The 25,035-nt window shown below is 59.3% G+C and overlaps 1 protein-coding gene across 4 annotated transcripts in view; it reads right to left on the reverse strand.

Annotated features, from left to right (window-relative positions):
* Positions 1-25,035, reverse strand: part of PTK2B (protein tyrosine kinase 2 beta) — a 123,711-nt gene that overhangs the window by 19,338 nt on the left and 79,338 nt on the right. For all 4 annotated transcript variants that reach the window (XM_045009038.1, XM_045009037.1, XM_045009035.1 and 1 more), the window contains exons 5-18: positions 24,029-24,108; positions 22,085-22,147; positions 21,029-21,083; positions 13,585-13,725; positions 8,429-8,503; positions 8,055-8,156; positions 5,772-5,889; positions 4,974-5,013; positions 4,606-4,652; positions 3,958-4,011; positions 3,063-3,160; positions 2,316-2,400; positions 1,629-1,729; positions 913-1,028 (exon numbers count right to left, since the gene is read on the reverse strand). In XM_045009038.1, the coding sequence (XP_044864973.1) occupies positions 913-1,028; positions 1,629-1,729; positions 2,316-2,400; positions 3,063-3,160; positions 3,958-4,011; positions 4,606-4,652; positions 4,974-5,013; positions 5,772-5,889; positions 8,055-8,156; positions 8,429-8,503; positions 13,585-13,725; positions 21,029-21,083; positions 22,085-22,147; positions 24,029-24,108 (1,175 nt within the window). The remainder of the gene's footprint in view (positions 1-912; positions 1,029-1,628; positions 1,730-2,315; positions 2,401-3,062; positions 3,161-3,957; positions 4,012-4,605; positions 4,653-4,973; positions 5,014-5,771; positions 5,890-8,054; positions 8,157-8,428; positions 8,504-13,584; positions 13,726-21,028; positions 21,084-22,084; positions 22,148-24,028; positions 24,109-25,035) is intronic.

Consider the following 25,035-nt stretch of genomic DNA (forward strand, 5'->3'; position numbering starts at 1 on the left):
AACCATCACAGACCAGGACAAACAATGGAGACCGCTTACCGGCGGGTCACCCTGCCTGTGAGCAGAAACAAACGGCCATTTTCAGTAGAACAGAGTGCGGCCAGGCACTCTGCCTGCATCCACAGAGGAATCCCCTTTGGGAGCGGGGAACGTGCATGGACATTTGGATCCTGGTTTTGGTGAAGCCAGCCAGCTCTGCAACGCGCTGCACTTTGCGGGGGGAGCCGAATTTATTACCCAGGACAGGTAGCTCTTGTTAAGACGCCGATTCCACAGTTTCCGGTTTTATTTCGTGTTGTAACCGGCTGTTTCCATCTCTGTCTCTCGCTTCCTGTTAAATCTTTGTTCTCACTCACACAAACCTACTTGTGGGTTGTTCTAAGCGCTGTGTGGTTTACAGGAGCGGTGGTTTAAAGGAAAACTGGGGTACACCGCACCGCTGGGTGCAGAGGAATTGGAACTTCTGTGTGGAGCCAGCGTGAGGGGCTGGGTATCACAGGGGTACGATTTCAAAGGAGTCTTGTTAACCTGCAAGGTGACAACAGGGCTGGCGTAGTGCAGAGGAGGGACATTTGGCTGAACGGCTGGTGGTGGCAGGCAGCTGACACCTCGCTACCACTGAAAGACACCCTCTTGCTAGAGGCAGGGGGTAGCAGGTGACTCGGTCCTGGGTACCCCGAGAACAAGCCAGTGCCCCGTAATTTGCCGTCGTCACTGCAGTCCCTCCCAGGCTCTAACCGTGCATACAGCGAATCACTGATTTTTTTGGTCTGGTCGCTGAACCAAAAGGGCAAAAAACTGTGCCCGGCTCCAGCGCTTGCGTGTGTCACCGGTTCTGCAGCTCTCTGCCAATGTGTCGGCTAATGCCCGTCACCTTGGCAACACCCTTAGATCGCCCTTTCCCCGCTCTACCTGTGCACACAGCTGATGGCCTCCAGGTACGCCAGGGCTTTGCCGATCTGCAGCGCGTACAGGATGAGGGTCAGCACCCTGAGGGAGTTCTTGTTCTGCTCGAGGTAATGGCCCAGCTGCACGGAGGCGAGAGACCTGCGGTTAGGGGCAAACCCAGCAGCCGGGGGGGACCCAGGCAGTGCAAACCAAAGAAACCCGGCTGTGGGGGAGGAGCAGCCACACGAGGAAAGAGACGGGAGTCACAGGCGGCCACGACGGGCAGATATCAGAGAAGCTGGAGCGGGTCGGGGGTCTATTGAGATGACCACCCAGGAGTCCCAATGCCTTTCAGTGCCATCCAAATCTTGAGACTGGGGGGGCCATAACTGTCAGGGCCACCCATTCCGGAGCAGCCAGGAATCATTTTTATTCTCGGGTGGGGAAACTGAGGCACAGAGCGGTGACGTGACTTGCCCCCAAGGTTATTGGCAGCACTAAGGGTGGAACCCGGGTTCCCCGGAAACCAGTCCCCCGTTCTAACCACTAGCCCACACTCCCTCTGGTAGGGGCCAGTGGGTGAGGGGCATTCTTTACAGCAGCAAGATTTCCATGTCTGATGCCATTTCCAGTGGCTTCACTATCTAATGAGGAGCGAGGAGTCCTGCCGCGAAGACCATCCCCCCGCTCCTATGCCCTCCCGCTAGTGTACGCCCCCCCGGGTTCATTTCCCCCCTCACCTCCCCATAGGGGTACAGCTCCATGATGATCCAGGTCGGCTCCTCCTCTGTGATGCCAATGAGCTTCACGATGTGGGGGTGGTCCAGCTTCTTCATCAGCACTGTGAGTGAGAGAGACACCAAGGACGGCTCAGGCACCGAGACGGCACGGCCGATGGGGGCGGGCTGAACCGGGGACCGGCAGCAATGGGAACGTGAGCCTCCTCCACCGGAGCGAAAGAAGCAGCTGATTCATGACCGTCTTAGGAGGCCCAGGTGTAACACCGACAGACCCCGGTCGTCGGCGGGCAGGTTCAAACCTGGGGCTGCTGGAGCTGAGTGCAGGAGCTGGTAATGCACAAGCTAAAAGCCACGTGGCTCTTAGCTAAGGCTGCAGAGCAGACTCGGTGCCGCTGGCTGGGACACACCCAGAATGTGGGTGGGCTACACAGGCCTCGGAGTAGGTCAGAGATCAGCACCCCCCCCACCCTCAGAGCAGGTGACAATTACTGCCCTCATCTCAGAGCTCTCCAACGGGCTCTTGTTCCCTCTCCCGGTGACCCCATCAGGCTCCCTCTCCCTGAGCTATCTCTGGCCCCCTGTTGCCCCAGCACCCCATGGGCCTGGCAGCCCAGTGGATCCCCACCAGAGCAATGCAGGACATGGCCAGAGGCACCCCCGGGCGAGGGGCAACCGGGAGCTACGTACCGGCTTCGCTCATGAACTTCTCCTTGTTCTCGGGGGCGCAGTCCTTCTTGCAGGTCTTCACAGCCACGTTGATCCGCTCCCCCTTCTGGAAGGAGAAGAAGGCGCAGGAGGGGCTTTCACCCTCGGCCTTGATCACGGGGCGACGTCCGGGGGGGGGGGGGGGAATTAGCACAGCGTGGGGCTAAGCAGTGGGGCCTGAGGAGCAGCTGAGGGGGTTTCTCGGGAGGAGAGCGCAGGTAGGAAGTGCATCCGAAGGGGGGATGGAACAGGCCCTGGGCTGAGAAGAGCCAGGATGAAAGGGGAGCTGCGTAGCAGGGGAAATCCACATCCCTGTGCAGCTGGCCCTGATGGGAACAGGTCAGGATTAAGGGTAATCAGGCTCTGGGGTCTCATGGGCCCAGAAGAGAGGACAAAAGCTGAGAGGGGACAAGGGGGCTGGGCGAAGAGGACATGATCCAGTGAGCCCAGCTGCCCAGTGGCTGATGGCTGGTGCGTGGGGTATCACTGGACTGAGGAGGTAATAGACTGAAAAGACTGAGCCTCAGAAAGGGCTGCACATTAGAGGGGCCTGGCCTATCACAGGGGTGTCCCCACACCGCCACAAGGGGGCGCTGTGGAACTGGCACTTTGCCACAGCCCTTGTCTGTGGCATCTGCCCTGCTGCGCCCACCCCTGCCAGACCCATGGTGAGGATCGGTGGTTGTGAGGGGATGGGCGGCGGCAGCAGCAAAGAGAAAGCGAACTCACCTGGTTGGTGTAAATGCCCTCGTACACCTCCCCAAAGAAACCTTCCCCCAGGATCCTGCCCAGAGTCACGTCCTCTCGGGAGACCCCGTACTGCTGGGCTGGAGGGAGAAACAGAGAAACCAGAGGGACAAGGTTCATTGGTGCCACCAGCTCATCCCTGGGAGTCCCTGCGTGGAGATTCCCCAGTGAGCGACGGCTCCACGGGGCTGGTACATTCGGTGCAGCCCCTGTAAAGCCAGCTGCTCCACCAGGTGTGCAAAACCAGAGTCCACTGAGCGTGACTGATCCTGTGGCCAGCCGCACCCCCGTTCCCAGCCCCGGGGGCTCCCAGGGGAGGGGACTGCCCTCGATATAGACAGAGCCCTCGCTCATCTCCTGCAGGGAAAGCAGAGTCTCCGGGGCTAATGCATGGGGCCTGTTCGGCGCAGAATGATGACGGTCTCTGAGGGAGCGAGTCTATAAAGCACGGGGTGGGTCGGAGCTAACCAAGGGGAGGACAAACGCATGAACCTTTCCACCCACAGTGAGTTGGGGGAAGCCAGAGCCCGAGCTTTGCGGAGAATAGGCCACATCCAGTGCTGGTGTGAATCACGGCCGCTCCTGCTCCCCTAATGGAGCGATGCCGATTTACGCCAGTGACGGATGGAGCCCCCCGGTCTCTCTAACACCCTTCAGACCATGCTCTGAAGGAGCACCTAGTGGGAGGGGCTGATTGACCCCTAGCTCCTCCCCGCGCAGCTCAGCTCTACCCATCCCATCTCCAGGGCCCTGGCCGATCGGCCAGCTCCTTTGCCCTGGAGCTGGCGTCCCTTCCTCCAGCCGGTGGGTTCTCACGTCTTCAAGGAGAAGCGTCTCCAGACGAAGCAAAGCTGGAGGGGCCAGGCGGGGCACCTACCTCCGGACTTGGGTCTCGAGGCCTCATCGGGGATTTCAGCATAAATATCCGAATCTAGGGCAAGAAATGCAGCAGTAAAAGCGGCCACAGCGCCCGGCCTGGGGTGTTTCTTTTAGTAAACCAGTGGGTCTGAGACCCCCTACGAGCTGTCCCTTATCCTGGGACAGTGTGGCAAGCCCGGGGCCTCCGCCCACACAGCCCCTCCGCACCACCCCCTGGCTGCTGGCCATGCTGCACTTTCCGAAGTTGGGCATGGGAACCACTGCGGTGAATCAGCCCAGGGGTCCGTCCAGGGCAGCGTCCTGCCTGACAGTGGCCAGCACCAGCGGCTGCCAAGGAGGCAGGAAGGACCCACATTGGGGCTGCACTAACAGCTTGGTTCCACCCGACTCTGTGGCCGCGGGGCAGAAAGGAAAAAGAAGCGTGGGGTCCCCCAGTCAGGGGGCGGGGGCAGGAGGTAGAGGGAGGCTGGATCTAGGGCTTTGCCTCGGGCCCATCGCTAATAACAGGGAGCCGAGATTCCCTCTCCCCTTCCCCAAACACTCCCATCCCTGTTTTCTCCTTCTCCCAGCTGCACCGTGGCACTGGCTGGCTTTCTCTCCAGGTCCCAGCCGTGGCCGGCTGGCGAGAGGGGTGAATGAAACTCACCCACACTGAAGCTCTCAGTTAACGTGGGTCTTCTCTCGTCTATGTGCCTACAGGAGAAAGCATGGGTGAAAACGCGCAAGAGACAAGCTCAGACACCGGTTGTCCTATCCATCCATCCATCCATCCATCCGCCTGTCCATCCATCTCCTCATTCTTCCAGCCATCCCCCCAGCTCCATTATTTCCAAAGTTCCTATCCCCAGGCTATCTAAGCCCCGCTCTGAAGCCAGGTGTTCGTGGGATCTCTGAGGACCACACATGGTCAGGGCTTTGGTTTTATGGCCCTTCCTTCCAACCTGGCCATCCCGCATTTGTGGTCCCTCTGCCCAGTGCCAACAGAGGTGCCTCGAGCGGTTATTTTCTACTTACTGTGCGGGGATCTGCGGCAGGCTCACCCTCTTCTCATTCTCTGTGGGGAAAGGGGGAAAAGGGTCTTTATTGGACATCTCCTGTCGCCCGCCCTCCTCCCCCCGGTTTTGCTGCCAGACTCTGGGGACATCTTAGCCTCCAGTCTCCCATCCCTGGCCATTCTGCCGAGCCTCCGAGGAAGATATGGGACAGAAGGCAGAGTGCAGTCGGAGGGGACGAAGAGACCACCTCTTCCCCACACACCCAGCAACCTGCATATGACTATCAAGCCGAGACAACCCGAAACTGCCACTGCACCTGCCTTTCACCTCGGCAGGGCCAGCTCCAGAGCCCAGCGCGCCAAGCACGCACTTGGGGCGGCATTTTGCCGGGAGGGCAGCAGGCGGCTCCGGCGGATCTTCCGCAGCCATGACTGCGGGAGGTCCACCGGAGCCGCGGGACCGGCGGACCCTCTGCAGGCATGTCTGCAAGAGGTCCCCCGGAGCCGCGGGACCGGCGACCGGCAGCGCACCCCCTGCAGCGTGCCGCCGTGCTTGGGGCGGCCAAATTCTTAGAGCCGCCCCTGCACCTCAAGATGCCATCTGGGGTTCAACGCCAGCTGGATCACCAGTGCGGCGAGTTTGGGGGCTGTAAATCGGGGCTGATGGGTGCTGGGAACAGGGGGGTAAGAAAATTCCCTGCACTAAGCCTGGCTCCAGTTTGGGACCTCAGCCCTTGATGTTCATGGGCATCACAATCCCGCGGCATCTGCTCCCCGTCTGGCCTGGCCAGCGCCTGTGCTCACAGAGAGTCGCTCACCTTTCTTGGGACGGACGATGAGGGATGTTTCCTGGTCCCCCTGCAGCCGGCAGTAACCGTCTATCAGATCTGCCATGTTCTCCGCCTCGGCCAGGGAGGAGGTTTTAATAGCCAGGGACTGTGAAACATGAAAGGTGGGGTTGGGTTGTGGGGGGTGAAACCCAGGTGAACGTTTGCAACCAGCACCCAGATCTGCACCCTCCCAGCTGGACGGGCAACAGGTGGACGCTGCCTAGAGATGGAGCCTCTCGAGGCTCCAGGGGCTAGTGTTGAGATGCACTGCCGTACTGAGCCCACCCCTCTCCCTTCTGGGACACTGGGGTCCAGCAACCCCAAACCACAATCGACGGGTAAAGGGGTGTACATGACACACCGGTGCCAGGGTGTGCGTCTAACCGTCCCCATTACAGGCTGGAGCTGGGGTCACGTCCACGCTGAAGGGACAGCCGGAGGTGCAGGATTAACCCATGTTACGCCCTCCCAGATGCACCCCTGTATCTGGCCCGATGCATTAATGTCTTTAAAGCACACCCGGGCAAGCCCATTGAGTTCAGATGGGGACAAATCGGGCCCCTAATGTATTGGTCTGGCGCCATCTACAGCTCTTGGCCTGCACTCACACTCTGTGCTAAGAACAGCTGGCGCAGTGTCCTTGCAGCCCTGTCGGTCCCAGGATATTAAACAAACAGAACTTTGTCCAATAAAAGATATTCCCCCCCCCCGCCCTTGTCTTTCTGGTGGTAACATGTAGGGTGACCAGACAGCAAGTGTGAAAAATCGGGATGGGGGGGGGGTAATAGGAGCCCATATTAAAAAAAGCTCCAAACATCGGGACTGTCCCTATAACATCTGGTCACCCTAGTAACATGTGACTGTTATAGAAACATCGACCCAGAGGGTTAGAAGGGACCGCGGGGCCATCCAGTGTAACCCTCTGCCGAGACACAGGATGTGCTGTGTCTGCACCATCCAAGGCAGATGCCTCCCGCCTCCTTCTGAAACCCTCCAGTGAAGGAGCTTCCACAACCTCCCCAGGTGTCTGCTCCATCGTCCTGCTGGTCTCACAGTGAGGGAGTTTTTCCTGAGATTGAATCTAAAGCTGCTATGCCGGAGTTTGACCCCATTGCCTCTCGCCCTGGCCTGTGTGGCAAGAGAGAACAGCTTTTCTCCAGCTTTTCTATGGCAGCCTTTCTAGTATTTGAAGACCACTATCATGTCCCCCCCGCAATCTCCTCTTTTCCAAACTAAACATACCCAAATCCTTCAGCCTTTGCTCACCTGCCTTCTGTCCCTCTGATTGTCTTTGTCACTCGCCGCTGGTTCCTTCCCATGTCTCTACACCCTTTCTATACAGTGGTGACCAAAACTGGACACAGTTCTCCAGCTGAGGTCTACCCAGCGCCGAGTAGAGTGGTACTATCACCGCCCGTGACTTGCATGTTATGCCTCTGTTCATACAACCTAAAACTGCATTTGCTTTTTTTGCAACAGCATCGCACTGCTGACCCATCTTGAGGTTGTGATCCACCACAACAGCCCTTCTCAGCAATGTTGCTGCCAAGCCAGTTATCCCCCATCCTGTATTTGTGCTGCTGTTTTTTCTTCACTAAGTGTACCATCTGCCATTTGTCTTGGTTGAATTTCATTTTGTTGTTCAGAGCCCAGTTTTCCAATTTATCAAAAACCCTCTGATTTTGAGTTCTATCCTCCCGAGTGTTGGCAACCCCTCACAGTTGTGTTATCTGCAGATTTGATCAGTATATGTGACCCTGTGACCTTATTTCTGTTACTACTAAAACCATGCGACACTTTTCTTTGCAGCTATTTTTAGAACAGTCATCTCCCCAAACACTTCAAAATAGTTTTCTGTCTCCCCTTTTCCTCCTCTCCTTTCTCTTTTCTTGGCACCAGGGGGAACAACTATTTGATAATCATGGGCTCTTCAGGCTAGCAGACAACAGCCAATGGCTGGGAGTTGGAGCTAGACAAATTCAACCTGGAAACAAGGTGTCATTTTTTAACGAGGAGGGTAATTAACCACTGGAACATTTTACCATGGGTCGTGGTGGATTCTCCAGCACGGGCAATTTTAAAATCCAGCCTGGATGTTTTTTTCTAAGAGATCTGCTCTAGTTCAAACGGGCATTAACTCAGAGAAGTTCTGTGGCCAGTGCGGTACAGGAGGGCAGAGCAGATGATCAGAGTGGTCCCTTTCAGCCTTGGACTTTATGTGGCTCTGGGACGGCAAGAGACACCGCAGCACTGCCCATCTCCTCCCTTTACCTGGGGGGTCCCGGTGAGCATCAGCTGCAGCATGGCTCTGCCCTCCTCCACGCTGCAACACTTGATGGATTTGATCTGCTTGAAATCCGCCAGGCAGGTGGGCTGCAATGCACCGAAACCCCAGTGTGATCATAACGCCGGCAGGGGCTGGGAGACAGCTCAGCAAGGACGTCACTCACACACACACACACACACACTCTCTCTCTCTCTATTCTGGGATACCCGTTGCATCTCCCTCATTCCATAAGCAGCTCCACCTCCCTCCATTGCCACCAGAGGAACATGCTCTGGGTCCCAGCCCCGCCCTTGGCGGGTGCGGGGGGACTAAGCCCTTTCATCTTTTGGGGCTTTAGCCCTGCCCCCCACCCCCATACCTTTGCTTCCTTGCTCGTCATCTGCCGGATGCCCTTGGGCCCGATCACCAGGTCCACTGTGATGTTCCACCCTTGCTGGAAGGGAGAGAGAAGGACACGGGCACAGTCTCTACTCTGCTTCCGAAACAGCCCCGTCCCCCTTCCCAAGGGCTTCTCGGCCAGGGGTTTGCTGGAGCACCCAGCACTGGTCAAGGGGGCAGGAGAATGGACCCCAAAAGGGGAGCCCAAGCGGCAGCCCGGGGAGCGTCCCCACACAGTCCGGCCCAGCGTGCCGGAGCCCTGGCCTGCGGAGAGCACCGGCAGTTCAGTCTCCATCGCCCATCCAGTCCTTGGCTTCTCCGCTGAGGCCAATCAGAGCGCCAGCAAGGGAAGGAGGCAGGGGGAGGTGGACGCTTGCCCGAGAACTGGGCTGAGACTCACCCCGTAATTCCCGGGGGGCTGAGTGGCCTTTACCCTCCATGTAGGGACTGTAACCGAGAAGCCGACCGCCCTGTCTAGCGCCGGGGGCAGCGCAGACAGCGGCTCTGCTAGCTTTGCACACCCGTGGCTCTGCTGCCCATCTCAGTTCCCGCCCGCGGCATCCCACGGGATGGGGAGCTGTGAGCCGTCCCCTGCCAACATCCCCCTGCTAGGCCTCTCGGGGGCCGCGACTGCCGGCCATTCAGAGATGTGCACCGACCGCAGAAACTCAGCCAAAAACACAGGATTCGAACCCAGGCCCCATAATAAGTCCCTGCTAGATCTCGCTAATGGTAACAGTGCTTGGAGTGCTGGGGGATCCCTGGGACGCTGCGCGGCAATGAAGACTTCAAACGGCTCCCTCCCTCCCTGCTGTTCAGCTGGTGCATACTGCAGCAGCTGTGAGTGGAGCTGTGGGGAAGCCCCTTGGTACCCAGTGGGACACTCAAGCTGAGCTGGGGAGCCCGAATCAGGTTTGGGGATGGGCCTGGGTCCAAATGCCGGGTGGAAACTCTCTAAAACTTGAGGGCACAAAGCTGAGTGGTGCAACTGCGGAACTTGCACAACTCCCAGAGAGCTGAAACCATCGAGCTCCCCGCAGCATCAGCGGCTCCTGAGCCCCTCCGGATCTGGCCCAGCCAGCCCCCCCCCGAAGCGACGGGAAAGCCACCGGGACCAGTGGCAGGGTATTGGTGGCGGCTAGTGGCTTGAGCTACCTCCAGCTGCTTGAGAAGTTCTGTGATGGACAACCTCTGCCTGGGAGACAGAGTCTGGGGCCGTGTTTATGATGGGCTGGAGCCAGAGAGTTGAAAGCCGGGAGCAGTTGAAACCAAAGCCATGTTACTGTGTATGGCCAGGGCAGGGGTCCCCAGCAGGGGAGCTACTTGGGGTTGCGCTATGGGGTGCAGAGATTTCCGGGAGTTAATCTGGGGGTCACTTTCTGAAATGGGAACATCGGAATGGCCTGTCTCAAATCAGACCTGAGGTTCCCCTAGCCCAGCATCCCGTCTACGAGAGTGGCCAGGCCCTGTTGCTCCAGATGAAGGTGCAAGACACCCTGTAATGGAACAACCTACCCCGAAGGGAAAGTCCTACCTAACCCCCATCAGTGATTGGTTTAGTCCCTGATGGGCGAGGGTTTATAACCCTACTACATTTTATGTCCTAGCTAATGGACTTGTAATTCAGGATGTTTTTATCCCTATCGGTGCCTGTGTTATGCAGGTCAGACTAGATAACCACAACGGTCCCTTCTGGCCTTATAATCTATGACTCTACCAATGCCTAGTCCTTTTTGGAATCCTGCTGATACTTTGCCCTCACGGATAGCTAGTGGTGGTGAGTTCCACAGGCTGATTGTGTAAAAAAGTATTTCATTGTATCAGTTTGAAATTGGCTGCCTTCCACTCTCATTACATACTCCCAGGACCGAGCACAGGGAGCCAGATCCCCAGCTGGGGTGTAGTTGGCGGAGCTACGCTGAGGATCCGGCCCAGTATTCCTAGGAGGCTACGCCACTGATTTATACAATGGCCCCTATAATACCTTCCGTGTTTCTGTTATGCGGGAAGGCGCTCACGGCTGCCAGCAGGGGGCGGTCTTGGACCTAAAGACGATCGCAGACCTCCTTAAAGCCAACGTGTGCCCACCACTCTCCGTCGGGAAGAGCGATCCAGCCCCTCAGGGGCGGCTCTAGGCACCAGCAAAGCAAGCACCTGCTTGGGGCAGCCCATTTGCAGGGGCGGCAGGGATCCAGCATGGGAGCTGAGAACCAACAGGGGGCTCTGGGAGCTGTAGTTCATTGGTTAGCTCCCTGCCTATAAAGCCAGCCCTGGAGCAGGGAAAGAACTACATTTCCCAGCATTCCCTTGGCCACTACCAACTGGAAAGGAAGGAGGGGGACCTCATGCGGCAGCGTGTTGTGAGTGGAGAGTGGTAGGGAGACCATATTTTAACATTCAAAAAACAGGACACTTCACGGGGAGGGAAGCCCCCCCACCACCATCCACTCCCTCCGACTGCCCCCCACAGAAACCCCAACCCATCCAACCCCCTCCCCCGCTCCCTGTCCCCTGATTGCCCCCTCCCGGGACCCCTGCCCCTAACTGCCCCCCAGGACCCCACCCCCTATCTAAGCGCTGCTGGTCCTTGTCCCCTGAGTGCCCCCTCCCGGAACCCCACCCCCATCTAAGCCTCCCTTCTCCTTGTCCCCAACTGTCCCCTCCTGAGACCTCCCCCCACTTCCCCCCAGGACCCCACCTCCTACCTGTCCCCTGACAAACCCCTGGGACTCCCATGCCTATCCAACCACTGCCTGTCCCCTGACTGCCCCCCCCGAACCTCCACCCCACCCAACCGCCCCCCGATCCCTGTCCCTTGACTGCCCCCCACGGCACCCCTTCTCCAATCCTCCAGCCCCCTTACTGTGCCACTCAGACCAGCGTGTCTGGCTCCACACAGCTCCAGACACACTGCTGCATACATGCTGCCGTGCTCCCCCGCGGAGCCCACAGCCCCCCCCCGCCACACACACCCCCAGCACCTGCCTTCCAGATTTGAACACCTCAAAATTCAGGAGTGCTCAAGCTCAGTTTGGGCAGCTGTTACTTCATTTCTCCCAAATCAAATATACTGATCCACTGTAACTTGCTGTAGAAAAAGTAGGATAAAATTGAGCAAGAAATGCTCCCCAGTGGTTATCAGGACTGGAATTGCTATTTTCAACAGCCATTGCCTTTTTTTTGTTTGTTTGTTTAAAAGGAAGACAGTGATATTGCATTGGCAAATTCCCCATAGAAAGAAAGAGTGGAACAAAAGAATAATAAAGGCACCTCAACTTTTCCTCATTTATGGAGGACAGTCTTATAATATGCATCCAGATCTCCTCCAATCACACCAGCTGAAAATTGTTGCACTTTACTGCAGCTCTGTAACCATATGGGAACCAGTCCTGTCTGTGTTTTGTGCACATCCAAAATTCCTGCTGAATGACCTGCCCTGGGAGTGAGTTACCAGTGACCCAGGGCTACGGCGGAAGGAGGGTGCAGGTGGGGGGGGGCAGAGCCCAGGGCTGGGGCAGCAGGAGGCGTGGGGGGGCACTGGTGGGAGGGAAGGGGGGAGCCCAGGGGTGGGGCAGCAGCGGGGTGGGGTGAGGGCACTGGTGGGGGGGAAAGGGGGAAGCCCAGCGCTGGGGTGGCAGGGGGTGTGGGTGTGGGGGGGAGAGCCCAGGGCTGGAGCCACAGGGGTGTGTGGGGGGGAACCCAGGGCTGGGATGGGGGGCAGCCAAACTTTTTTTTGCTTGGGGCAGCAAAAAACCTAGAGCCGACCCTGCAGCCCCTGTATATGCTACCAACAGCTGGGGCCTTGCAGCGACTGCCCGGGGCACCGGGGCCACGTGGCAAGTGCAGGTGGAATAAGAGCTTTCCCGGGTTGTGAACGCAGGGCAGGGTTCGCAGCCTGTGCGCGTCGGAGGCAGAAAAAAGTCAGCAGGAGGCGCTGCAAGCGTGACCCTGGGAAGCAGAGGGGCACGAGCATGGGGATTTCTGAGCCCGGAAGCTGCCTGCTGTTTGTTTCCACCCACGTTCAGGGAACAGGCCTCTGCGTCCATTCTTTGTGAATAAACGGGACGGCGCCCAAGAACGGCCTGGTCTCACGGCCCTGATTTCTCATCCTGACGCAAACAATCCTGCAAGACTGTGCAACTCCGGCTAACCGCCCGGGCCCAGGGCCAGCGCCAGCCTCTGCCCTCTTCTGTACGCACCGACGCTTTCATCGCTGCACTTGGAGCAGAAGGTTTCATACTGAGCTGCCCGGATCTCCCCGCCCACCCCGCCCCGGGCGGTACAGTGAAGGGAGAAGCCGGCAGTGTGTATAAATATCCCTTTCACCACCGCGGGGTCCCATTAGGGGACAGCTGCGGGGTATTTCCAAGAGATCAGGAATCCCCCGCAGGGTCCTGTTGTGTGTTCCGGGGTTTCCCTCGGGGAACTTTTCCCCTCCTTTGGCAATTCCTGGCAGGTACCTCCCAGGGCTCAGTCACGGCCCGCCCAGGGATCCGACTAGGCATTCGCAGCTGGAACACGGCAACTCGGCTCTGCTCCTCGGCCGGCTCCCGTTCACTCACAGCAAGACAACTGGAAAGAAGCCTGCCACATAGCGCCTGGGCCGCAGGGCAGCGAGTGGGTCTCCGGATGCCACGCTAGCGCTGAAGTCCAACTCTCCACCCCCACTCAGGCCTCCTCTGCTGGGTCTGCCCCGACTGGGGGCCTGAGCCTGCTCTCCCGCTGGTGTAAATTAGAAGTAACTGCACTGAAATGGTGTCAGAGGGAGCAGAATCAGGCCTTTGGTAAGGTGAAATGCAGCCTGGGCAGAGAGTCCGGTGCCTAGACTTTGCACCAGCTCCTCCGCACAGGGCGAATTTCGCACTCAGAGCCCTGGGGCTGGGCATACCGTATATCCTGCCATATACCGGCCCTAAACCCCAGGCCAGCAGGAGATTTGGGAATACCGTATTTCCCCCTATATCCGAGCACGGATCCCCAGCCCTCCTCCCGACGCTGGCCATGGAGTGATGTGCTATTCGCCAGCAGAGGCTGGATTATCAGGCTCTAGACAGGTGCCGGCTGGAGGCGTGTGACAGAACCGTATAGACCCCAGCCCCGGCCGCAGCGCCCCATCTTCCCCACGCAGGCACTCACGATCAGCTCGCAGCGGTAGCTCTCCTGGTCGATGTTGGCGAAGGAGGCGAGGGTGTGCAGGAACTTGACGATGCACTCCTCCTCCCGCAGCAGGGCGTACTGCTGGAACGTCTGCTGGATCATCTTCCGGAACTGCTTGGGCTGAGGAGGGGACGGCGCCAGCGCCGGAGAGTCAGCGACGGGTCCCGCTGGCTGGGCGTAAAGACCCGACAGCCAGAAGCAACCCGGTCTGGGAGGCATCAGCATAGCCAAACGCTTCCCTCTCCACACGCACAGTGTCTCTGCCAATGCACTTGGGTCCTGACCCCCCCCAGCTATTCCACACACACAGCTCTGCCAGCACCCCTCAACCCTGACCTACAACCCCCCCACACCCTGCTAGTCGAACCCTGGGCTCCCCATACACAGCTCTGCCAGCACCCCTCAACCCTGACCTACAACCCCCCCACACCCTGCTATTCGAACCCTGGGCTCCCCATACACAGCTCTGCCAGCACCCCTCAACCCTGACCTACAACCCCCCCACACCCTGCTATTCGAACCCTGGGCTCCCCATACACAGCTCTGCCAGCACCCCTCAACCCTGACCTACAACCCCCCCCCCACCCTGCTATTCGAACCCTGGGCTCCCCATACACAGCTCTGCCAGCACCCCTCAACCCTGACCTACAACCCCCCTCACCCTGCTATTAGAACCCCGGGCGCCCCCTACACAGCTCTGCCAGCACCCCTCAACCCTGACCTACAACCCCCCACACCCTGCTATTCGAACCCTGGGCTCCCCATACACAGCTCTGCCAGCACCCCTCAACCCTGACCTACAACCCCCCCACACCCTGCTATTCGAACCCTGGGCTCCCCATACACAGCTCTGCCAGCACCCCTCAACCCTGACCTACAACCCCCCCCCCACACCCTGCTATTCGAACCCTGGGCTCCCCATACACAGCTCTGCCAGCACCCCTCAACCCTGACCTACAACCCCCCTCACCCTGCTATTCGAACCCTGGGCTCCCCATACACAGCTCTGCCAGCACCCCTCAACCCTGACCTACAACCCCCCCACACCCTGCTATTCGAACCCTGGGCTCCCCATACACAGCTCTGCCAGCACCCCTCAACCCTGACCTACAACCCCCCCCACACCCTGCTATTCGAACCCTGGGCTCCCCATACACAGCTCTGCCAGCACCCCTCAACCCTGACCTACAACCCCCCCACACCCTGCTATTCGAACCCTGGGCTCCCCATACACAGCTCTGCCAGCACCCCTCAACCCTGACCTACAACCCCCCACACCCTGCTATTCGAACCCTGGGCTCCCCATACACAGCTCTGCCAGCACCCCTCAACCCTGACCTACAACCCCCCCCCACACCCTGCTATTCGAACCCTGGGCTCCCCATACACAGCTCTGCCAGCACCCCTTAACCCTGACCTACAACCCCCCACACCCTGCTATTCGAACCCTGGGCTCCCCATACACAGCTCTGCCAGCACCCCTCAACCCTGACCTACAACCCCCCCACCCTGCTATTCGAACCCTGGGCTCCCCATACACAGCTCTGCCAGCACCCCTCAACCCTGACCTACAACCCCCCCACACCCTGCTATTCGAACCCTGGGCTCCCCATACACAGCTCTGCCAGCACCCCTTAACCCTGACCTACAACCCCCCCCACACCCTGCTATTCGAACCCTGGGCTCCCCATACACAGCTCTGCCAGCACCCCTCAACCCTGACCTACAACCCCCCCACACCCTGCTATTCGAACCCTGGGCTCCCCATACACAGTTCTGCCAGCACCCCTCAATCCTGACCTACAACCCCCCCACACCCTGCTATTCGAACCCTGGGCTCCCCATACACAGCTCTGCCAGCACCCCTCAACCCTGACCTACAACCCCCCCACACCCTGCTATTCGAACCCTGGGCTCCCCATACACAGGTCTGCCAGCACCCCTCAACCCTGACCTACAACCCCCCCACACCCTGCTATTCGAACCCTGGGCTCCCCATACACAGCTCTGCCAGCACCCCTCAACCCTGACCTACAACCCCCCCCAACACCCTGCTATTCGAACCCTGGGCTCCCCATACACAGTTCTGCCAGCACCCCTCAATCCTGACCTACAACCCCCCCACACCCTGCTATTCGAACCCTGGGCTCCCCATACACAGCTCTGCCAGCACCCCTTAACCCTGACCTACAACCCCACCCACACCCTGCTATTCGAACCCTGGGCTCCCCATACACAGTTCTGCCAGCACCCCTTAACCCTGACCTACAACCCCACCCACACACCCTGCTATTCGAACCCTGGGCTCCCCATACACAGCTCTGCCAGCACCCCTTAACCCTGACCTACAACCCCCCCCACACCCTGCTATTCGAACCCTGGGCTCCCCATACACAGCTCTGCCAGCACCCCTCAACCCTGACCTACAACCCCCCTCACCCTGCTATTCGAACCCTGGGCTCCCCATACACAGCTCTGCCAGCACCCCTCAACCCTGACCTACAACCCCCCCACACCCTGCTATTCGAACCCTGGGCTCCCCATACACAGCTCTGCCAGCACCCCTCAACCCTGACCTACAACCCCCCACACCCTGCTATTCGAACCCTGGGCTCCCCATACACAGTTCTGCCAGCACCCCTTAACCCTGACCTACAACCCCCCCACACCCTGCTATTCGAACCCTGGGCTCCCCATACACAGCTCTGCCAGCACCCCTCAACCCTGACCTACAACCCCCCCCACCCTGCTATTCGAACCCTGGGCTCCCCATACACAGCTCTGCCAGCACCCCTCAATCCTGACCTACAACCCCCCCACACCCTGCTATTCGAACCCTGGGCTCCCCATACACAGCTCTGCCAGCACCCCTCAACCCTGACCTACAACCCCCCCCACCCTGCTATTCGAACCCTGGGCTCCCCATACACAGCTCTGCCAGCACCCCTCAACCCTGACCTACAACCCCCCTCACCCTGCTATTCGAACCCTGGGCTCCCCATACACAGCTCTGCCAGCACCCCTCAACCCTGACCTACAACCCCCCTCACCCTGCTATTCGAACCCTGGGCTCCCCATACACAGCTCTGCCAGCACCCCTCAACCCTGACCTACAACCCCCCCACACCCTGCTATTCGAACCCTGGGCTCCCCATACACAGCTCTGCCAGCACCCCTCAACCCTGACCTACAACCCCCCCACACCCTGCTATTCGAACCCTGGGCTCCCCATACACAGCTCTGCCAGCACCCCTCAACCCTGACCTACAACCCCCCCCACACCCTGCTATTCGAACCCTGGGCTCCCCATACACAGCTCTGCCAGCACCCCTCAACCCTGACCTACAACCCCCCCCCCACACCCTGCTATTCGAACCCTGGGCTCCCCATACACAGTTCTGCCAGCACCCCTCAATCCTGACCTACAACCCCCCCACACCCTGCTATTCGAACCCTGGGCTCCCCATACACAGCTCTGCCAGCACCCCTTAACCCTGACCTACAACCCCACCCACACCCTGCTATTCGAACCCTGGGCTCCCCATACACAGTTCTGCCAGCACCCCTTAACCCTGACCTACAACCCCCCCCACACACCCTGCTATTCGAACCCTGGGTTCCCCATACACAGCTCTGCCAGCACCCCTTAACCCTGACCTACAACCCCCCCCCACACCCTGCTATTCGAACCCTGGGCTCCCCATACACAGCTCTGCCAGCACCCCTCAACCCTGACCTACAACCCCCCACACCCTGCTATTCGAACCCTGGGCTCCCCATACACAGTTCTGCCAGCACCCCTTAACCCTGACCTACAACCCCCACACCCTGCTATTCGAAACCTGGGCTCCCCATACACAGATCTGCCAGCACCCCTCAACCCTGACCTACAACCCCCCCACACCCTGCTATTCGAACCCTGGGCTCCCCATACACAGCTCTGCCAGCACCCCTCAACCCTGACCTACAACCCCCCCACACCCTGCTATTCGAACCCTGGGCTCCCCATACACAGCTCTGCCAGCACCCCTTAACCCTGACCTACAACCCCCCCCACACCCTGCTATTCGAACCCTGGGCTCCCCATACACAGGTCTGCCAGCACCCCTCAACCCTGACCTACAACCCCCCCACACCCTGCTATTCGAACCCTGGGCTCCCCATACACAGTTCTGCCAGCACCCCTTAACCCTGACCTACAACCCCCCCACACCCTGCTATTCGAACCCTGGGCTCCCCATACACAGCTCTGCCAGCACCCCTCAAACCTGACCTACAACCCCCCCCCCACCCTGCTATTCGAACCCTGGGCTCCCCATACACAGCTCTGCCAGCACCCCTTAACCCTGACCTACAACCCCCCCACCCTGCTATTCGAACCCTGGGCTCCCCATACACAGCTCTGCCAGCACCCCTTAACCCTGACCTACAACCCCACCCACACACCCTGCTATTCGAACCCTGGGCTCCCCATACACAGCTCTGCCAGCACCCCTCAACCCTGACCTACAACCCCCCCACACCCTGCTATTCGAACCCTGGGCTCCCCATACACAGCTCTGCCAGCACCCCTCAATCCTGACCTACAACCCCCCCACACCCTGCTATTCGAACCCTGGGCTCCCCATACACAGCTCTGCCAGCACCCCTCAACCCTGACCTACAACCCCCCCACACACCCTGCTATTCGAACCCTGGGCTCCCCATACACAGCTCTGCCAGCACCCCTCAACCCTGACCTACAACCCCCCCACACCCTGCTATTCGAACCCTGGGCTCCCCATACACAGCTCTGCCAGCACCCCTCAACCCTGACCTACAACCCCCCCACACACCCTGCTATTCGAACCCTGGGCTCCCCATACTCAGCTCTGCCAACAGCCCTCAACCCTGACCTACAACCCCCCCCCACCCTGCTATTCGAACCCTGGGCTCCCCATACACAGCTCTGCCAGCACCCCTCAACCCTGACCTACAACCCCCCCACACACCCTGCTATTCGAACCCTGGGCTCCCCATACACAGGTCTGCCAGCACCCCTCAACCCTGACCTACAACCCCCACCCCACCCTGCTATTCGAACCCTGGGCTCCCCATACACAGCTCTGCCAGCACCCCTCAACCCTGACCTACAACCCCCCCACACCCTGCTATTCGAACCCTGGGCTCCCCATACACAGCTCTGCCAGCACCCCTCAACCCTGACCTACAACCCCCCCACACCCTGCTATTCGAACCCTGGGTTCCCCATACACAGCTCTGCCAGCACCCCTTAACCCTGACCTACAACCCCCCCCACACCCTGCTATTCGAACCCTGGGCTCCCCATACACAGCTCTGCCAGCACCCCTTAACCCTGACCTACAACCCCCCCCCCACACCCTGCTATTCGAACCCTGGGCTCCCCATACACAGCTCTGCCAGCACCCCTCAATCCTGACCTACAACCCCCCCACCCTGCTATTCGAACCCTGGGTTCCCCATACACAGCTCTGCCAGCACCCCTTAACCCTGACCTACAACCCCCCCACCCTGCTATTCGAACGCTGGGCTCCCCATACACAGCTCTGCCAGCACCCCTCAACCCTGACCTACAACCCCCCACACCCTGCTATTCGAACCCTGGGCTCCCCATACACAGCTCTGCCAGCACCCCTCAACCCTGACCTACAACCCCCCCACCCTGCTATTCGAACCCTGGGCTCCCCGTACACAGCTCTGCCAGCACCCCTCAACCCTGACCTACAACCCCCCCCACCCTGCTATTCGAACCCTGGGCTCCCCATACACAGCTCTGCCAGCACCCCTCAACCCTGACCTACAACCCCCCCCCCACCCTGCTATTCGAACCCTGGGCTCCCCATACACAGCTCTGCCAGCACCCCTCAACCCTGACCTACAACCCCCCCCACACCCTGCTATTCGAACCCTGGGCTCCCCATACACAGCTCTGCCAGCACCCCTCAACCCTGACCTACAACCCCCCCCACCCTGCTATTCGAACCCTGGGCTCCCCATACACAGCTCTGCCAGCACCCCTAAACCCTGACCTACAACCCCCCCACACCCTGCTATTCGAACCCTGGGCTCCCCATACACAGCTCTGCCAGCACCCCTCAACCCTGACCTACAACCCCCCCCAACACCCTGCTATTCGAACCCTGGGCTCCCCATACACAGCTCTGCCAGCACCCCTCAACCCTGACCTACAACCCCCCCACACCCTGCTATTCGAACCCTGGGCTCCCCATACACAGCTCTGCCAGCACCCCTCAACCCTGACCTACAACCCCCCCACACCCTGCTATTCGAACCCTGGGCTCCCCATACACAGCTCTGCCAGCACCCCTCAACCCTGACCTACAACCCCCCCTAACACCCTGCTATTCGAACCCTGGGCTTCCCATACACAGCTCTGCCAGCACCCCTTAACCCTGACCTACAACCCCCCCACACCCTGCTATTCAAACCCTGGGCTTCCCATACACAGCTCTGCCAGCACCCCTCAACCCTGACCTACAACCCCCCCCAACACCCTGCTATTCGAACCCTGGGCTCCCCATACACAGCTCTGCCAGCACCCCTCAACCCTGACCTACAACCCCCCCACACCCTGCTATTCGAACCCTGGGCTCCCCATACACAGCTCTGCCAGCACCCCTCAACCCTGACCTACAACCCCCCCCCCCACCCTGCTATTCGAACCCTGGGTTCCCCATACACAGCTCTGCCAGCACCCCTTAACCCTGACCTACAACCCCCCACACACACCCTGCTATTCGAACCCTGGGCTCCCCATACACAGCTCTGCCAGCACCCCTTAACCCTGACCTACAACCCCCCCACACCCTGCTATTCGATCCCTGGGCTCCCCATACACAGCTCTGCCAGCACCCCTCAACCCTGACCTACAACCCCCCCACACACCCTGCTATTCGAACCCTGGGCTCCCCATACACAGCTCTGCCAACAGCTCTCAGTCCTGGCTTCCAGTAACCCCTGAGAACTCCTGTGAGTGGCTCCCCCAACTCCGCTCCTTGACTGAGAGCACCTGACAATCCAGTGGGGGGCGCCGGAGAGCTCTGCCGAGGAGCTCCTAGATTTAGGTGAGTCCCTGCTGTTCCGCTCCCGGCCTACCCCTTCCCCAGGACAGTTTCCCAGCATTGTCGTTCCTTGACGAAGGCTGAATTTCCCAGCCCACGTCCTAGGTGACGCTCAAGTCCACATACGCTCGTAGGGTTGGCTTAGGCCCTAGGCCTAGAGCGGCACCTAAGTCTCATCCCTCTGCACAGGGGCTGGATTTCACCCTAACGGCTTATCCCAGCTGCACTGAGCTGTTCTCTGAAGCAGTCCTGGCCTCCTGCACTGGCCACAAGTGTCCTTTGTCCATAACTCCCCCAGGCCGGGCTCTGCAGCACCTCACCTTCAAATTCTCCTGCATCTGCTTGGGGAAGAACAGGTCCAGCCCTACTTCCTTTCTGAAAGGGAGAGAGAACAAGAGACGCGCACACAGGTTAACGATCCCACAGGGACTCTGCAAAACCCACTCCTTCCATCTGCATTTCAGCGGCGTTTAGACCCTCTTTAAAATACCCTGCGTGGCGCATGGAGGGGTGCCAGGGGACGTGTGCCATGCAGCCTGAGTCCCCCGGGTCAGTGGCTTGGATGGGTCTCTGATCAGGGATGACTGGAGCTCAGCGCCACCTGATGGGCGACTGGTGGCCCCTAAAGCGGTGCTCCCGGTCCGGTCCCTGCTTGAGGACCGTCCGCACTGCAGCGGCCAGCCCAGCAGAGATGCCAAGGGCCCCAGAGACGGCCCACCTCTCCGCGATCCCTGCCCTCAGGACAGGGACTCTGGGACCACCCCACTTTGATCCCCGTCTATTGCTGTGATCAGTAAGGCTGCCTCGTGCACCTGACGTGGGAGGGGATGATATGAGGAGGTTCATCTCATGGCATTTCAGGCTTCCTGCACTTATGATGATCCCAGCTTCCCCTACTCTGGGTTTATTCCCTGCAGTCGGGCTATGATGCTTCGAGGGGCGCGCGCACACACACGGAGACAGACAGACAGACAGACACACACACGTTTCTGCAATGTCTCCAGAGCAGCTCACTCCAGGACCCTGGCCAGGATTTTGGAATAACCATCGAAGAGCCCCCAACCCTAGAAAGTCCATTCCAGGCTTTACACTGAGCCCAGGGGACTCTGCAGGGATGGGATCTGGGGGATGAGGCTGTGTGTGGACACAATCAGCGATGCTGGTGGTTAGGTACTTAACTGGTGAGTCTCCCTCTGTGCTGGGATCTAGGGATCCACCCAATCCCCGGGGCCATAATGTATAGGAGGAGATTTTCTTGCCTTGATTAAGAGATCACATGGGATTGGACACCCTGTTATTTGTGAGGACTGGGGAACTCCAAGGAGTGGGGGGCGGGGGGTGGAGGAGTCGAGAAGAAATAGAATCCGGCCACTTACTCCAGGAACTCAAAGTTGGATTTCTTATCCAGGGCATTGTGCGGCATGTCCTTGTAGAACCTCCTGCAAGAAGAGGGAGACGTCAGGCATCAACATAACCGACCTCACACGCGCGCATCCTACACCAGGCGGGGGGTGCAGGCAAGCAGGCTCCACATGCCAGGGGAGCCGATTAGCCAGCAGCTCCTCTGGTGGCTCATTCGAACATTCAGTATGCAGAACGAGAGAGTCGGGAAAGGGACCATTAAACAGATGGGCCCAGGTAAGAACCGCAGATGCAAAGGTAACAAGTTAGCTAAGTGTGCCACCGCTCCCTTTAGGGGCTCATTCTCAGAGAGGATACCAGCCTACCACTGCTACTAGCTAACGGAGTTACTCCTTTAGCTCATGTGGCAGAGGCCTGTAGCTTAGAGCAGGAAGCCCAGGGTTCTGTATCTGCTGCTTACATGTGGTAGCCACGGTGTTACACAACTCTGGAGCGCTTTATACTCCAAACCCAGGTCTGGAGCTAAATCTGCAAATAGCCCCTGGGCTAAATTCTGCTGTGAATCAGACATGTGACGTTCCCACTGAAACTGAGCACAGTGTGGTCCTCTCTCGGCGTAACGGGCAGGACCCGAACAATCGCAAGCTGTTGGGGTGTCTGGTTCTGGATTGAGACTTTGCATCTTGAGCCCAGCTGGACTATAAAGAGCGACAGTCAGAAAAGCAGGTGGCTCTGGGGTTCTTCCCCGGTCCGTGACTTTCAGATCAAACATGCTCAGCTCCAGACTTTTGCTAACCACCAGCCTTGGCAGTTCTAGTCCAGCTGGGGTCCTCCTGCCTCTTATGAGCAACAAACTCACTGCAAAACTCTGATGGATTTCAAGAGGCCTGGGCTTTGCCTTGCAGCCTGGCTGACAATGCACGAGGAGAACAGGATCCGGCTAGCTCTGTCACAGCAGCACGGCTTGCTCTGTTGCTAACTCGAGCAGAAAAACCCCGGGCCAAATCCTCAGCTGGTGTAAATCAGCAAAGTCCCCACTGCCTTGCAGCAGGAGTGTTTCCTGCCCTTCCCAACTCACACCGGCACGTTAAGCAGGCACGGCCCAGGTGCCTGCGTCTCACCGGGGCTAATGGCGACTGCATTCAAGCCTGCCAGGCGACATACCTACATGCCACTGCCACCCGCCTTGGCACTGCTCTCTGCCAACTTCAGACGACCGTGGGCACAGAGAGCAGAGGAGCCTCCTGGGGTTGAATCTCTCTGGTTATTTTCAGGACCTATCTAACGTCTTGCTGCTCGACTCCATCTGGCCCACTGGAGTGATTCAGCCGGAACGCCCCCACCTCCCGCCATGTTCTTCTAGCTGTAGGGCATGAGCGCGCCATTCCCCAGCGCCCCTGGGTGCCGCGGGGCACTAAAACCCACAGCTCAGCTGCGCCAGTTTCTTCATCCTCAGCTTTCTCTCTTCTCCCTCCTCCTGACACCCCCCTTCGTGCGATGCAATCCCACTGGAATCCGGCTTGAGCTTCCCAACCCACCACCTCGGTCTAAAGGAGCTGCCCTCCCGTCCCTAACAAAACCTGGAACTTCTCCCCGGTCCCTTTGCTGGGGGCTTGCTCCAGGCGAGCTTCTGTCTTGGGGCAAAGGGAACCACAGTAGGGAAATGCTCTGCACTAAATGGGCCCTATTGTCCAAGCCCTTTACAAAGCATGAGCCCATTTTGCAGAGGGGGAAACTGAGGCACGGAGAGGGGCAATGGCTGGAGACAGTGAGCCGGTGGCGGGGACAGGATTCCCCGGCTCCTTGGCCCTCTGCTGTTTTAGCCACTAGCCAGCGCTTCCTCCCAAAGCTCTCTGGATCCAGCTAGGCCGGAGATGTTTGTGGCCGGGGTGCACGGTTAAGAAGGGTCCCCGGGGACGACCCCCTAGCGCTCAGCGCCTGCTGTGCAAGGTACGTACCGGAGCTCCAGGCAGCCCAGCTGCAGGGCCATGCCCTCGCTCACCTTGCTGGCGTAGTGCTGCATGTAGTCGGTCCGGAGCTGCAAGGCCAGAGCCAGAGATCAGGAGCCCAGTTCGGTGTCCGGCATTTCCCCCGCCCCGCCCCCCCCCATCCCTCCTTGCCTCTCCCCTTTGCTGCAGCGACGAGGCTGCAGGCCCGAGTGCGAATGCCGCTGGGGCAGGTGCAGGGCAGAGAGCCTTATTTCAGGAACCGGCGCTGTTAGGTCTCCAGGCAAAAGGATTGTCCCTGGGGATTCCCAGCGGCTAAGGGGGCACTGCGGTTCTCAAACCGCGGCTCAGGGCCCCATTTTCATGGGGCTGCCAGGGCCAGCGTTAGACTTGCTGGGACCTGGCACTCAAGCTGAAGCCCAAGTGCCACACTCCTGGGGGGCTTGGGCTCCAGCCCCCCCCTCTCCCCCCACCCAGGGCACCGGGACGTGGGCTCTCCCCCCGCCCCCGGGGTCATGTCGTAATTCTGTTGTCTGAACGGGGTCCCGGCGCAGCGAAGTTTGAGAAGCACTGGTCTGGCCTCCCGCAGAACACAGGGCATAGAGCCTGGCCCAGCGATTCCTGCCTGTCGCCCACAGCTTTGGGGTGAGTTACGAAAGAGACACCTGGTCGTGACTTAAAAACCACCCGGGATGGAGGCGCCACCCGTCCCTAGTAACTGGCTCCAATTGAATTACCCTCCCTGATCAAACATGTGCTTTAGCTCCTCTGAATTTCTCTAGCTTCGGCATCCACCCCCTTGGCCTCATTCTGCACTGAGATGAGAGAGGGGCCGGCCCCTGACGCTCACTTCTTCAGACACGTCCCCGTTCTAACCATCGCTGCTGCTGGTCAACCCCACCCGCACGGAGACTGCTGGCAAGGTCCTGGCAAGCGCTGGGCCCCCGCAGTTCCCAGCCACTTCTCTGGGTGCTCAGAACGTTTTTCAATCAGGCCCCGGAGTGGTGAGAGCAAGCCGG

This window comes from Mauremys mutica, chromosome 3 (assembly GCF_020497125.1).
Source record: "Mauremys mutica isolate MM-2020 ecotype Southern chromosome 3, ASM2049712v1, whole genome shotgun sequence".
NCBI classification, from domain to species: Eukaryota; Metazoa; Chordata; order Testudines; family Geoemydidae; genus Mauremys; species Mauremys mutica.